The 15,770-nt window shown below is 37.8% G+C and overlaps 1 protein-coding gene across 1 annotated transcript; it reads left to right on the top strand.

Annotated features, from left to right (window-relative positions):
• Positions 1-1,220: 1,220 nt before the first annotated feature.
• LOC131066808 (protein CURLY FLAG LEAF 1) lies at positions 1,221-2,557 on the top strand. Its single transcript, XM_058001655.2, has 2 exons — positions 1,221-1,715; positions 2,149-2,557. Exons 1-2 carry the CDS (start codon positions 1,386-1,388, stop codon positions 2,458-2,460), a joined length of 642 nt encoding a protein of 213 aa, XP_057857638.2. The 5' UTR covers positions 1,221-1,385; the 3' UTR covers positions 2,461-2,557.
• Positions 2,558-15,770: the final 13,213 nt, after the last annotated feature.

Below are 15,770 nucleotides of genomic sequence, written 5' to 3'. Positions count from 1 at the left end.
TTTTATATTTGCAATAATAAAAAGGAGGCAAGGGAGAGTTAATATTATATTGTAATAGTCCAAACAATCATTGTGATGATATTTTTCTCATTTTATTGACACATATTAGTTATGGGATGTTGAAGGTATACCCTTCCTAGATTTTTTTTCACTCATCTTATGTTTTATGTAAAGAAAACTTTGTGTCATGTATAATTTATTTTTTTGTTGGTTCTTTGTTATTTATTATTTCCTTCTTATATCCAAACTACATAGTATTGTAGGGGTCTAAACCTTTATAAGTACGTGTGCAAGCTTCTGGTTTGCAACTGTATAGATAAAAAAATATGCATAGTTCCAAACTAGAAGCCTACACACATATGAAATGGACTGTGGAAAACTCATGCCAACCCTTAGTAGTAGTGAGAGGAGATTTAATTTGGAAATCCATAATTGATGTCATTAAAGTTAAAAAATTAATGATATGAATCAACTATCTATCAAAACATCATAAAACTAGATCTAATACCAAAATATTAATTTAGTCACAAAATGATAATTTATAATCCAACACCATCCAAACCACACATAACTAAATAATCTTAATCTATCTTTATCATAAAAAAAAAATTACTTACCTATTTACAATATACCTCCTCAACTCATTATTAATTGATGTATATATTTACCAATCTATTGAGGTTTGAATGGATAATCAAATTGTCCATCTACACCATGGTTATCCATGACATTGGACAATAGTTTGTCCATATGTGTTGTGGATTTATAGCCACTAAAACAATTGGCTGCCTCTATGACTTTAGGCTTATAGCCTCTATGATGATGTGAAATGCTAATAAATGATGTGAGAGTCCTAAGGATTAGATAGGAATTTTCAATTTGGGCGGTGCACTGATGTGCAGCGAATCTGGGGAAGTATATATCTTGATGATGTGTATTCTATTGAGGTTGTAGCACGTATCTTTGGTAATTTGAGGGAAAATAATTGTTTTGTTTGCATAGTAAAGAATAATACATTTTAATAAACTTGAAGGAGAACTGTTTTGAAAAAGAAAATTCAATTGGGCAGTTGAGCTGTCATAATAACTTCCATGGTCAGACTACTTCAATTAATGCATGATGGAGTTATATATTTCAAATTGAAGACCACATTCCCTGTTCTAATGGTGGTATTAAATGTTGTCCTTTTAATAAGAAAAGTCAAAACCAAATGCCAACCGAAATCTGCTGAAAATGAGGACAAAAAATCTTTGAGAAACTGAAATTTATTACAGCTAAAGTTTGAACATATGAATAGTTTTCCATAGGCTCTCTTAATAGGTATCACGCTGTATTAATTGCCATGGTCATGGTAATCTTCTCCATATCTCCTGGCTCTTTCTTTTATGTTTTGTATAATTGAAAAGTTACATGACTTTCTTATATATGTACTTTCTGACATTCTTCTGAGCACCAAAGTTTTTCATTCGGGCTTGTGGAATATGGATGTTGAGAGAGAGAAGAAGTTAAATGGATGGAATGAAGCTTTACAGCCTGTGCCTAGAACTCTTAGTTATGTGGGCAATTCAACAACTCTTCAACTGCTGGAAAGGAGCACAGAAAATTCACCATATTCTTCATCTTCTTGTGGGTCTGAATTGATTGAGCTTGATCTCCTGGAATTGGGTCAAGGGCAGTGCCATCCCTTTGGGTGGGAGAAGTGCTTAGACTTGAAGGTGAGTTGCACAAACCAATTTTATTATCATGTTTATTGGGCATAATCATTCTTCTTTGTTGGGTTGGGGATGTGGTTTGATTGGCAAGAGCTTTCTGTGGTAAGCACAAGATCATGAGGATCAGTTTCCCCTTGACCACGTGGTATGAGAGGATGCGTCACACCACATGACCTGGTTTGATTGTCAAGAACTTCCTGTGGTAGGCACAAGGTCATGAGTCTCCCCTCAACCACATGGTACCAGAGGACGTGCCACAATATGTTAAAAAGTTTATCCATTGTACTGCAGTTTATAGAAGGACTAGCCAATTTCTACAGTCAATAATATATATTCTATTCTTCTCCCTTTGCTTTCTGTATGATGAATTTTTTGTTCAGATATATATGGCTTGTGTGCTTAGATTTTTAATGTATGTATGGTTATTGTGCTGCAGACTGGAGCAGTGTATTACTTGAATTCAGAAGGAACTGAAGAAAGATCAGAATTCATATTTAATGGAGGAGGAGGAAAACTTGACCTTGAACTGAATTTGTCTACCTCAAAAGTTGTCAAGACCATAAAGAAAAATAAAGACTCTGTCAGAACTAATGATAGTATTGCAGAAGAGGCTGAGTCTGTAATGAGGCTTGTTGGGTGTCAGAGATGTTTAATGTATTTCATGGTATGTGGGCAGGATGCCAAGTGTCCAAAGTGTAATGGATGTTTCCTCCTAGATTTTCTTCAGAGAGATTCAATTTCTGAATGAATCTAGCAGAAACTAGTAATTTTTTTCTTCTTTGAATATATGGGCCACCATGGCCATGGTCATTACATTGTATCAATTCATCTGTTATCTTTTCTAATTAAAATCAGATTGAACTTTTAGTTTGAATGGAATCAATTAACAAATGGACTCTCAAGGAATAGAACTTGTGATGGCAGGCAATAAATTTTTCAGTTATGTAGCATTTAGTTTATTGTTAAAATTTTAATTAAAACCAATCTTATTAAATGCAAAAATTTAAATATTATAAAACATTTCAATAAAAAACGGAAAAGTATGTGTCAGCAATACATAATATCACAGCAACCTTATCTCTACTCTAAAGCTTATCCTCTTATACTTGGTAATGGGCTTCACATTATAATATTCAAATCATCAATTTGAAGAAGTATGTGTTCGATAGTGGAATTCAAAGGTTGGCCATTAATTGGCAAATAAACATGTTTATCATTCTCTTCCAATGAATCTTAGCTGGCGTTGATTAATATACACCCCCATTTATTGCTCTTTGGAGTTGAACAATATTACAGCTTTGGTACAACTTCCCCAAGACGTAGCACTGATTTCAATAAAGACATATAATCTTCACAAGGAAGAATAATGATTGGATGTATATAAATAAATAAATAAATTTAAAAGTATTTAAAGTTTAAATACAATCTAAATTAGCAATTATTTCACAATGGATCTTGTGAGGTTGAACAAGGAAAATGGTAGTGAAGTTTTCAGGATTAGGTACATGAGTTTTTCATAGTTCATGTAAATAAGAAAGATTACTTTTTTTTTTTTTTTGTATTGACGATTGAGATCACACTCAATGATCCATCATCAAAAAGGAGAGAATTCAATAATGATAAAAACTATTTAACTACCTAAATTAGTAATTATTTCATAATGGATCTTATGAGATTGAACAAGGAAAATGGTAGGAACATGCTTTTTGGTTTTGTCAACATGCTCAACAAATTTGGCAAACAATTTTAACTTGCTATATTTAATAGAAAACTAAATTGGAGATCAACTTTATTAGAACTGCATTGCTTGTTATCAGAATCTTTTCATCTGTTAGGATAACTGGTGAACAACTGAGAGTTGCGAGGGGGGGGGGAGGAGGGGGGGGGTTTGAATCAGTTGTTAACAGATTATATCAATTAATCCACTTAATAACCTTTAACCAGATTAAGTACCGGTAAAGTAGAAACAAATACCGGTAAGCAATAAAACTTAACAATGAAACAGATAATCAACACAATGCAGCCATACCACATAACACCATGATTTGTACGTGGAAACCCCGGAAAGGGAAAACCCACGGTGAGAAGCCTACCCACAGTCAGATGATACTTCTGCAGAAAGTATGTGATACAATGAGGGGCCTGCACATGCAGGAAGGCACACTGCTTAGAGCGCACTGCTCATTACAAAAGAGTCTCACTGACTACAGAGAGGTTATAACCACCTCAAGATAAATGGACAACAATCCAGAATAATGAATTGCCAGAGATAGCATCTACCATACCTAATTACAATCCTAGTTAGGCTCAATACCGGAGGCCTTTAACCTCTTCCTTAATCCCAATTCGATTCACCTATGATCGACCAAATCTCCTTCGCATATGATATTGCATTTCAAGACCATGACACTTATTCCTCATTCCCATGATCTACAATTAGATCTTACATCATTTTATACCAACCCTAAGGCCTAAACCAATTAGGTCGGCCACCTAAACGATATTACAGAAAGATCATTACATAAATCCATATTACAATGATATGCCATGTCGGCTTAAGACCACAACAATAATAACCAATCCAAGAACATCCTGAAACATCCCGATAACGTGTAGAGTACACGTTAACATGATATCGGTCCATAAACTAGATAGGCAGTGGACCTATTCTGGGTCCACCATGCCAAAGCAATGTCTTCATGCAGTTGAAGCATGATCAAAGAACATCTTCAACATCCTAAAATCCATGTAGGAGCCGCACCAACACTATTTATGCATCCTGTCAAGATTCCTCAATGAAAGTTTTGTCGGTTAAACCTTAAACCAATGCCGGTAAGGGTTTACAAGAGTGTATGATAGCATCCAGTTACAAAGTCAATACCAACTAACCAAAACATGCTCCAGGAACATGTAACACATAAAATCAAACATACTCCACTAATCCAAACATGTCGGAAGTGTCCAACAGATAGTCTCTTCTACCGATAACACTAGATCTTCTACCGGTAACCAAAACCTGTCTGCCGATAACCAACCATAACAGCTAGTGTTGACATCAATGACAAAACATCAATGCAACACATAATCAATTCATCCATAATGCCAACATCATCAATGTATTTTACTATATATTTGGCTTCTAAGATGCAAAGTTATTTTTTTCTAATGCCTTCCCTCCTACAAAAGTTATTATGCATGGTTTATTTTCTTGTATTGGGTTTTAGCAATCCTCTTTTGCCAAATCCTTGAAAGAGAAAATTAGCTACAACCTTGAGCTCAAGACATAATTTTATCAAGTTCAGTCCCAGTTGGTAATTGTTTCTAAGGATCACTATGCTTCTTTTCTCACAACTATGAAACTCATTGCAGAGGAGCATACACTTGATATCCTTGGAGAGTAATGATTTCATTCTTATTGTAATCTTAAATCTGCACTTAAATCATTTTAAAATTTCATACTGTTGTGCTCCTCATTGTAAAACTCATGTTCAACTTAAAGAGGGGTAAAAAATTATTCAATCATAAAAGAGATACAAATAGAGAGATGAGAAGAAAGGACTAGAAAGCCCTATCATTGTTCACTAGCTGATCTATCCTAAAAACCACATCTGGAGGCAATTGCCCCCTATCCACTATATTCCATCTCTACATCTGATCTGAGGCCCATTTGGCTAAACAATCAACGACACCATTCCACTCTCTAGGAATATGTGTGAAAATAACTGAATCCGGAGAGTTGCACACCTAAAGGATCTACCTAATAACTAAAGCCAAGTGCCAACTAACATCCCCATGCTCCTATTGGGATAGAAAATTCACCACCACCTGAGAATCGGATTCACATATAATATTGTGCCACCCAAGAGTAGAGCATTGTCGAACAACATACAAAATGGCAAGAGCCTCCATTAAATTATTAGAATTAAAACCTTTATAAATAGAGAAAATAAACTGAACTATCATGTCCAACTCCACCAATACCAGCATGCCTATGGTTCCCTCGAGAAGAACCATCAATGTTAATTTTTAACACACCAAGAGGGGTGGAGTCCATCAACCTTCCCGGTTGACTCGTCATAAGGGATGTCTACACCTACCTCTTTCACCCTGCCCATTAAACACCAGAGCACCCCCCTTGAAGAGGAAGAGTAAGATGAGAGAAAATAGCAACGTCACAAGGATCCACATCACTAGTCAAATCACACTTAGCCACAATTGTCTCACGAAGAGAATGAATAATTTTCCACCACAGATGAATAACATCCATCCTTATATCTTGAAAGAGTCATTGATTCCTTTCTAGCCAAACATGCCAAATGATAAAAGACAGACCAAGAGCCCAAGCAACTTGAAGAAAAGGTGATGCAGGAGCATCCCTGGTCGATGAGCAATCTTGCATCAACCCAAAACATTTACTTTTATTTAGTTCTTTGTGCAGTTTCAATACTCTTACCGGTATTTACTAGTAGTTGCTTGTTTTTCGTGGCAGATCTTGTTTACAGTTTTTTGGCAGTTTCATGTGGTTGATTCCAAGTTTCTAGCTCATTTGGGTTCTTCTTTGGTCAGTTGTCGCTTCTAGTTGGTTGTTCCTGGGTTCCTGGGATAGTTCTTGTGCTTAACAACTGGTTTTCCTTCATTTCCGACACGCTTCTTGGCATGTGGGATCCATCTTGGGTCTTGTCCAATGTTCTTTGGCATGTGGCTGACCTTCTTGTTGAACCACATCACTTGGTTGTTATTCTCCAAAAAGATTTCTTAAATCTTAAGTCCGACCTAATTACACGTTTCATTTTCCTGCATTGGTGAATGTAATCTTTTGAGGCCAACCTAGATATGTTCTGGTGGGTATAAATATGATGTTATGTAGTCATTTGTTTGGGAAGAGGAAATAGAACTGAGAATAAAGATTGAGATTTTCATGTTGTGATCTAGTTGATTCTTAGAGTACTGGTTGGATTGTATCTGGCTTGAAGCCTGCATGTAACCAGTTAACTACCGTATGTTCTTTGATGATAATTTGATGATTACCGGATGATTACCGAAAATTCTATGGCTTGAATATGATATGTTTACATGAATTGGTTATGTTTTCTTGTTGTTTGCATTATGTCTCTCTCACTGCATAAGCCGGTTGACTCTTCTAAGGGTTTTTACCAGTTATGGTTGCATCAATCGGTATCAGAGTTGGTTATGGACTGACTGGTGGAAGAGTCATATGCGAACATTGAGGCATTCCTTGAGGTGAACAGATCACCGATTGGAGGCAGGTTGCGTGTGTGTTCAATAGATTGCCGAAGGGAGGCAATTGAAACTGGTAGTCTAGTCACCAAGTTGAGGTAGTTCACCAGAGTGGAAGGAGAGATGCTGCTGAGGAGAACAAACCCCCAGAGGGTAGAACAGATGATGGAAGACTTCAAGAATGAAGTGAGGAATGAAATCCAAAATGATTTGGCTGGTTTGTGAAGAAACCCTGACTCTGAGGATGAATATAAGGAAGTCGATGAAGATTTTGAGGAAGCTGGAGGACCGAAAGATGAGAGAGGGGAAATATTCCTAAGAGCAGTGGCACAAACAAGTAAAATGCATAAAATTGAGGTTTCTAACTTTTCCAGAATGTTGAACCCGGAAGATTTGATCAATTGGATCAGAGAGCTAGAGGACTACTTTGAGTTTGAGGATGTCAAGGACCCGCAGAGAGTCTAGTTGGCACAGACCAAGCTGAAAGGGCATGTTGCCTTGTGGTGGAAAGAGTTACATAAAGACAAAGTGGAGAATGGTGAATTGAAGATCACTCAGTGGAGACAGATGGTTGCAAGGTTGAAGGCCAAGGTCATACTAGGAGACTATGAAATGGAGTTGTTCAAGAAGTCGCAAAACCTGAAACAAAGAAACATGACTGTGAAGGAGTATACTGAGGAATTCTACAAGGTGGTAATCAGATCTGGACATGGAGAGATTGACAGAGAAGAGGTGGCGAGGTACATCAATGGACTTGCTTTTAACATTCAAGATGAGATGAGTACGTTGAAGGTTTCAACAATTGAAGAAGCTTACCAGTATGCTTTGAAGGCTGAGGAGAAGGTGAGAAGAAGACAACCGAATAAGGGAAAGGATAAATTCAAGATGAATGATAGTATGAAGAAACTGGTTGAAGAAGAGGAGTCAAAACCTAAGTGGAGTAAAGAAACGGAACATAAGACACCAAGAAAGGTAGTAGCAGTACCGGTAGAGAATTTATTGGACATAGATCCTATGAATGTAAGAAGGGAATGACAAGAAGTTGTGTGGCAAGTGAAGAACCAGATGGTACCGGATCTGACTATGCACCGAAGCAAGGAGAATCCCTTATGTTCAGAAGAAAGGATACCATATCTACTCAGAGGAAGAGTCTTTTCTGGACAGTATGCAAATCAGGTGGTAAGTGTTGCAAGGTCATTGCAGATAGTGGAAGTACTGATAATTTAGTATCTAAGGAGATGGTTGAGAAGCTTGGGTTGAAGATGCTTGAGCATCCTTATCCTTATGAGGTAAGTTGATTACAAGATGATCAAAAGATAGAGATAAAGAAGCAGTGTTGGGTGAGTTTTAATATTGGGCCTTTCGGAGATGAAGTTTATGTGATATTGTGTTAATGAATGTTTGTCAAGTCTTGTTGGGAAAACCTTGGCAGTATGACAGAGGAGCTATTCATGACTATTGAAGAAACCTAGTTACTATTGAAAAGGATGGGCAAAAGTTCACATTGATTTCTTTGAAGGAGAAAGAGAAGGAGATGAAGAATCTAAGTCCTGAGAAAATTTGCAGGAAACTAGTGGTAGAGGTTATACTAGAAGGTTTGACATAATCGGTTGTAGAGGTTATACCAGAGGTTTTGAAGAAAGATCTGATAGAACCAGTTGTAGAGATTATACAAGAGGGTGACATGAGTTGGCAGAAGGATCTGACAGATGAGTTTGATGGACAGATGGAACCGGATGCCAAGGAGATGATGGTAACAAACTAGATAAGGTCTTATGGTAGAACCAAATCAGAATTGCAAAAACAAAGGCAATCTGTAGATCTGAAGAAAAGAAAGAGAAACAAGGAGAGTCATAGGTTAGAGAAGCTGGTTAGAGCACCGGGAGAGGTAGAGCAGAGGTTGGTAGATAAATAAGATGTTTGGATCATAAATGAGCATGGGATCTTCATTCCAAATCCATTTAGATGTTCATGAGTTTCCTCTCATGGAAAATCTTTTTCTACCTGGGTTGTCTGATGCAGGAGCATCCCCGGTCGATGAGCAATCTTGCATCACCCAAAATCATTTCTTTTCTTGTTTAGTTCTTTGTGCAGTTTTAGTACTCTTACCGGTATGTATCGGTAGTTGCTTGTTTTTCATGGTAGATCTTGTTTGTATTTTACTGGCAGTTTCATGTGATTGATTCCAGGTTTCTAGTTCATTTGGGTTCTTCTCTGGTCAGTTATTGCTTCCGATTGGTTGTTCTTGGGTTCCCGGGATAGTTCTTGTGCTTATTGGTTGGTTTTCCTTCATTTTCGACACGATTCTTGGCATTTGGATCCATCTTTGGTCTTGTCCAATGTTCTTTGGTGTGTGGCCGACCTTCCTGCTGAACCACATCACTTGGTTGTTATTTTCTGGAAAGATTTCTTAAATCTTAGGGCTGACCTAATTACATGTTTCATTTTCTTGCATTGGTGAATGTAATATTTTGAGGCCAACCCGGATATGTTCCGATGGGTATAAATATGATGTTATGTAATCATTTGTAGGGGAAAAGGAAATAGAACTGAGAATAAGGATTGAGATTCATATGTTCTGATCCAGTTGATTCTTAGAGTCCCGGTTGGATTGTATCCGGCTTGAAGCCTGCATATAACCGGTTAACTACCGGATATTCTTTGATGATAATCTAATGATTATTGGATGATTGCCGAAAGTTCTATGGCTTGAATATGATCTATTTATATGAATTGGTTATGTTTTCTTTCTATTTGCATTGTGTCTCTCATGCTGTATAAGTCGGTTGACTCTTTTGAGGGTTTTTACCAGTTATGGCTACATCAAAAGGGGTTTTAACATGGGACTTACCCCAATGCACCCAGAGATCTGGCAAAGAAGAGACTGTTGGCAATATGAAGGAATTGATTATGTTTTGTCATTGATGTCAACACTAGCTATTATGGTTGGTTATCGATAGATAGATTTTGGTTACCGGTAGAAGAACTTGTGTTACCGGTAGAAGGGACTATTAGTTGGATACTATCGACTGTTTAGATCAATGGAATATGTTTGGTTTGATGGTTCTAGAGTATGTTTTGGCTAGTTGGTATTGACTTGATGATCGAATGCTATCATACACTGTAGTAAGCATTTACCAATAAGGGTTTATGGTTTTACCGGTAGAGCTTTTTCTGAGAATCTTTGACAGGATGCATAAGTGGTGTTGGTACGGCTTTTAGATGGAATTCAAGAATGCAGAAGGTGATCCTTGATCATGCATTGACTGATTGGAGAATCTAATTAGGTCCAGTACCTATCTAGGTTATGGACCGGTATCATGTTACGTGTTCTCTACACATTACCAGGATGATTTATGGATTGGTTAATGTTGTTTTGGTCTAAAGTCGACATGGCATATCATTGTAATATGGATGTATGTAATGATCTTATTGTAATATCTTTTAGGTGGCCAACCTAATTGGTTTAGGCCTTAGGGTTTGTATAAATTGATGTAAGATCTTATTGCAGATCGTGGTTGTAATGTTCGTTGTTGTGGAATGAAATATCATATGCGAAGGAGATTTGGTCGATCATGGGTGATCAAATTGGGTTTATGTAAGAGGTCAAAGGCCTCCGGTATTGAGCTTAACTAGGACTGTAATCAGGAATGGTAGATGTTATCACTGGCAGTTCATACTTTTGGATTGGTGTCCAATTATATTGAGGTGGTTATAACCTCTTTGTAGTCAATGAGACTCCTTTGTAATGAGAAGTACGCTCTAGGAAGTGTGCCTTTCTACATGTGTAGGCCCCTTATTGTATCACATACTTTCTATAGAAGTATCATCTAACTATGGGTAGGCTTCCCACCATGGTTTTTCCCTTTACTGGGTTTTCCATGTACAAATCATGGTGTTATGTGGTATGGTTGCATTGTGTTAATTCTCTATTTCATTATTAAGTTTTATTGTTTACTGGTATCTGTTTCTGCTATTCCAGTATTCAATGTTTATGTGCTTCGGTTAAAGCTTATAAAGTGGTTTGATTAATATAATCTGTTGACAACTGATTCACCCCCCCCCCCCCACTCTCAGTTGTCCACCAGCTATCCTAATAGAGACATGACAACAAGTCTGACCCCAAATGCCCCACCAAAAGTGCCATATTTCCTTAGCAAAGGAGCACTGAAAGAAAAGAGGAGAAACAAATTCATCACTACTGGAACACAAAACACACATCAATGGGACTTGGAAGCCCCACTTGCAGAGATTATCCCAGGTAAGACAACAATTGTGAGCCACAAGCCACAAAAAGAAATTACATTTGGGCCAAGAAAATTTATTCCAAACCTGCTTCCACCAAGGCACCTCAATATTACCAAACAGTTGTCTGTTAAGCTCCAAGTACCCTACAAAGACAAAATATTTTCCAGACACCTCACTTCCCCAAGCTAGGGCATCAGGTCCCCCCAAGGAACTGCATACTCTAGAAGCCAAAATCTGATTCAACTCAGTTTGATCCCTCTCTGACTCTCTTGGAGGCCAATCAGAAGAATCCTTCCATCTGTAACCAACAACCAGACCAAATTGTTGAGCAGTCTTATAGTGCTCCACCTTATCCCACCCAGTTGCAATGAAGCAATCACAAAGAGCTTGCAAATGAGGATACATGGAAAGAAGAGGTGGATGACCATCCCAAGAATCTGACCAAAAGAGAGCCTTTGAGCCCCTGTTGCAAATCCAAAGAGACCCCTCTTGAATAGATGAGCACCAGTCTTTAAAGTCTTCCAAACCATAGACCCACTTCCCTTTAGAGGATACTAAGTAACATCCAAATAATCAACTCCAGGTAAATAATTATGCATGAGAATCTAAGCCCAAAGTTGATGTTGACTAGTGTACCAACGCCAATATAACTTAGCAGCAAGAGCCTATCCACTTAGAATAGCAGAACGGACACCAAGACCCCCCTCCTTCTGAGGCCGACAAACAAGTTCCCACTTAATTGGGTTCCATTTGGAATTTTGCAAGGTACCACTCCAAAGAAACTAATGCGAGAGGGCATCAAATTCCTTAAGAAAATACACAGGAGCTGCTTGTTGGATTTGGTTTTTCATTTCTGCTGCTAGGATATGTTGTTGTCATTGATGTCAACATATTCTTGTGAGTTATTCCAGTGAGTTTGGGAAGAGTTTTTGGTCCGGTTTTGTAGTTTGGTTGTGTTGATCACTGTTTTGCAAAATATGGTATTTCCTCTGGTATATTCCGGTGTGATCAGATCTTGTGCTGAGACTTTGGATTATTGATTGGGATGATCTTGTGTATCTTCATTTCAGATGGTTTTTGATTTTGTGCTCCGCAATTTATCTTTCCTCGTGACAGTTACTGATTGGTTGTGTTCTTGAGCTTTGAGACGTTGACCGATGAAGATTTGGAAAGAGGTATTGGTGAAACTATTCCGGATGATTCTGACATGCTTGTTGGTGTTTCCTAGTCTTGTCGTATTTGTTTTGTCGATCCGCATTTATCATTGTGTGAGTTTTTGGTGATTTTTATGAATCAGTGATTATTTGCATGTTATGCAGTATTTTTGGTGGTGTAGCGTGTTGCGATTGATCTTGGCGGGTTTTTTGGTGGATGTAATCATTTGGGAATTTCAATTATATCCATGCTATGTAATGTAAATCATAATAGTGGTCTGGTGGTTGATCTTTATATCGTGTAATGCAATTTTTGTAATTACGAGTTAAGGGTTGAGGTTTTAGCCGACCTTGTTATCAAGGTTGATGATTTGTATATATAGGTGATATGCTTATGTAATTTAGGTGTCGGTATTGTGTCTGCATTTTCAAAGAGATGTAAATGTGTGAACAAGGATATATCATTCAATGAAGGATAGATTAACCATTATATTATGATAAAAAAGAAAATAAATACATAATCTCTCATACATATGTCTTTTCATTCGGTTTGACAATGGAAGAGGGTATACAATACCTCAATTATTTCATATAGTCATTCTATATGTGGAGGCTGAAATAGATTTTCATGATGGGTCATGAAAAAGGATTAAGTCTCTATGTTATTCCTTCTCATACCATCATACATCAAGATTATGCCATGTTTCATATCTTCATTTTTCTTCATTGTGGCTATTTAATTTACAAAAATAATAGAAATTTTGTTATTTGTTACTTTTTATGATTTATTGTATTACTATATATATATATATATATATATATAATGTCAAATAATATTTTATATAATTTAAATTTAAATAAATAATTATGGTTGCTCTGCTGGGGCTTTCTTGCTTTCTATGTACTGTTTGTCTTCCTAGGGAGCTTTTTGGTTGTCATACCGCATTTATTATGGGATTTTTTAGCCTTTTATTATGGCTTTGGCCATTCCTAGTCCAACAGAGATATGGGTTAGTGCTTTGGCATCTGGAGACCATGGTTCACCCGGACAAACGCCCTCGCAAGTTCATTCTGAAAGTGTTTCATGAGCTACTATTTTTGTTACCCTTGATGTTATGAAACCATTACAAGATCTTGATAGTGCACGTGAATGGATTCAAAAGTATACTTTGATTGGTTATCTTGTGGGGAGGGTTCCACCTCAAAACCATGCTTTGTGATTGGGTTGCCAAAGCTTGGGCCCCTCATGGGGTTTAGATTGATGGCGTCCAAAATCTTACCAAAGTCTTTTTTGTTTCACTTTTCAAACCCTACTCATGTTGAGGGTGTCCTCAAACATGGTCACTAATTTGTGTGGTCTTCTTTGTTAGTTTTTCAACCATGGTCTCAAGACTTTACACTCTCCAACGAAGAAAAGCTCAAGGTCTTTGTCTAAGTCAAAATTCTCGGTCTCCCTCTTCATTGCTGGTCGTTTCTACAAATGATTGTCCAATCTCTTGGCAAGGTGGTTTGCATGGAGCCGAACCATTTTTTTCATGCTTGACCTCAAAAAGGGGTTTCTATTGAAGTTGATTTGTGTCAAGATTTCAAGGAGACCATTAACATTCGGGTTGGTGGTCATAGCTTTTCCCAGCGTGTGTTGTATTTAAATTTTCCCAACACGTGTTATCACTGCCAATCCTCTAATCACAAGATTAAGGATTGTATGCTTGTTTCTCCTCGAGCCAAACCTCCTCAAAAAGATGGTGGTTCTTCTCACTCTTCAGAGCCCAAGCTTGTGGATGGTTGGACCACTATCGGTCGAAAGAATAAACCCAAGCCATATGCTTCGACTGTGACACAACCCTCTTCTCAACTCACAGCTTTTGCGAAGCCCACTCTAGTTACAACATCAACTTATACGTGCAACTAGAGGTTTCAAACCCCACGGATAAGGGGAAGAGTTCTATTGAGAGTAGCTCCCGCTTTGCATGGGTGTATACTCCTCATGCAGCTCTAGCTATTGCAACCCAACACACCTATTCGCTACACTATTCTTAGAGTCCTAAAAATGGGTCGGCAATGAAGGTGAAGGTCACGATAAATGCAGAATTATCTCAATGGACTCTTACCCTGGTTTTCAACCCGCTTCAAACTTTTTGTGGGATATCTTCTCCTCTCTTGAGGATGAAGAGGGAATGCAAGACTTTGAATGATGAATTTTTTTTTATGGAATGTTCAAGGCCTTACTGACCTTACCAGAAAATATTTCATGCAGAATATTAGACAAGCTCATCCTAGTATTGATGTTTTCTGCCTTCAAGAAGTTAAAATTTTAGCTTTCAAATTGGTTGTTGCATGTCATGTGATATGGCCAGATGCCCTAGTTTTTGCTTCAGAACACGAAGTTGGCCGAGGAGGTGTTGTCACTTTTCTCTCACCACGTTGGCTTTCTGCTATTGTTGACCATAGGTTAGATGCCACTCAGTGGGTGGTGTGGGTCCTCATGTCTATCGATAATCATTAAGGATCATTAATATTTATGCTTCCAATGATATTGTGGAGCGATCTTCCTTGTGGTAGTAGATTGTTAATTCCTTGCCACTTGCTAGTTGGGTTTTGTGTGGGGATTTTAATATGGTTGAAGTGGCTTCCGATAAAGATGGCATTCTGCCTTTCTGTTGGATAGATAGCGAACATGAAGCTTGGTTTCACATGCGCAATAAATTGGGCCTTTTTTATCCCAATACTTCCCGTCGCCCTTCTCAGGGTGTCTGGCACACTTGGTGTAATTATAGAGTTGTCCCTAACAGGATTTTTAAATGCCTTGATCATGTCAAGATTACTGCACAATCCTTTTTTTCTTTTGGGGAAAATAAATCTCTTCCAGTTTTACTGCTTGCAGAGGTCACCCTATCCGATCACTTTCCCATGAAATTTAGCATTGAATGATTACCAAGATGTAGGCATGTTTTGAAAACACAATTTTTCTCAATACTTTTTTATTGAGTTATCCTCCCACAGTATCCCATATCTAGTGGGTTTGGAATCTTCAGACTCGTCCTACTCATCTTACTAGTTGGATTATGTGGTGGAATGATGCTATCCAATGCACCACATGCTTCCTTTGCATCTATGGTAGACAGTTGGCCATGTACCGCAGGCGGTCCTCTGAGGCCACAACTAGAGCCTTGAAGTCTACTACTGAAGCTTTGATGACAAATACCTTTAGCCCCAAGTAATAGGTTCAACTCAGGCACCAAAAACAAATTGCAGAATCTCATGCTACAAGAGGAGCGCAAATTAAAGCCTGATTACATTGGCTTAAGGTTGGTGATCTTTCTTCTAAAGAATTTTTTCTAGCTCTCAGAGATTGTCATTCCTCTCCAGGTATTAAGAAAATTAAATAACGACATTCGGTTCTCTTCAAGCTTCCAGA

Source organism: Cryptomeria japonica, chromosome 3, assembly GCF_030272615.1.
Source record: "Cryptomeria japonica chromosome 3, Sugi_1.0, whole genome shotgun sequence".
Classification (NCBI taxonomy): Eukaryota; Viridiplantae; Streptophyta; class Pinopsida; order Cupressales; family Cupressaceae; genus Cryptomeria; species Cryptomeria japonica.
Note: the sequence above shows the minus strand (reverse complement) of the source record. Positions and strands in the feature narration are given on the sequence as shown.

Coding starts and splice junctions, on each gene's coding strand:
- LOC131066808 (XM_058001655.2), top strand. CDS start 1,386: ATGTTTTGTATAATTGAAAAGTTACATGACTTTCTTATATATGTACTT. Junction 1,716..2,148: donor AGAAGTGCTTAGACTTGAAG/GTGAGTTGCACA, acceptor ATTGTGCTGCAG/ACTGGAGCAGTGTATTACTT.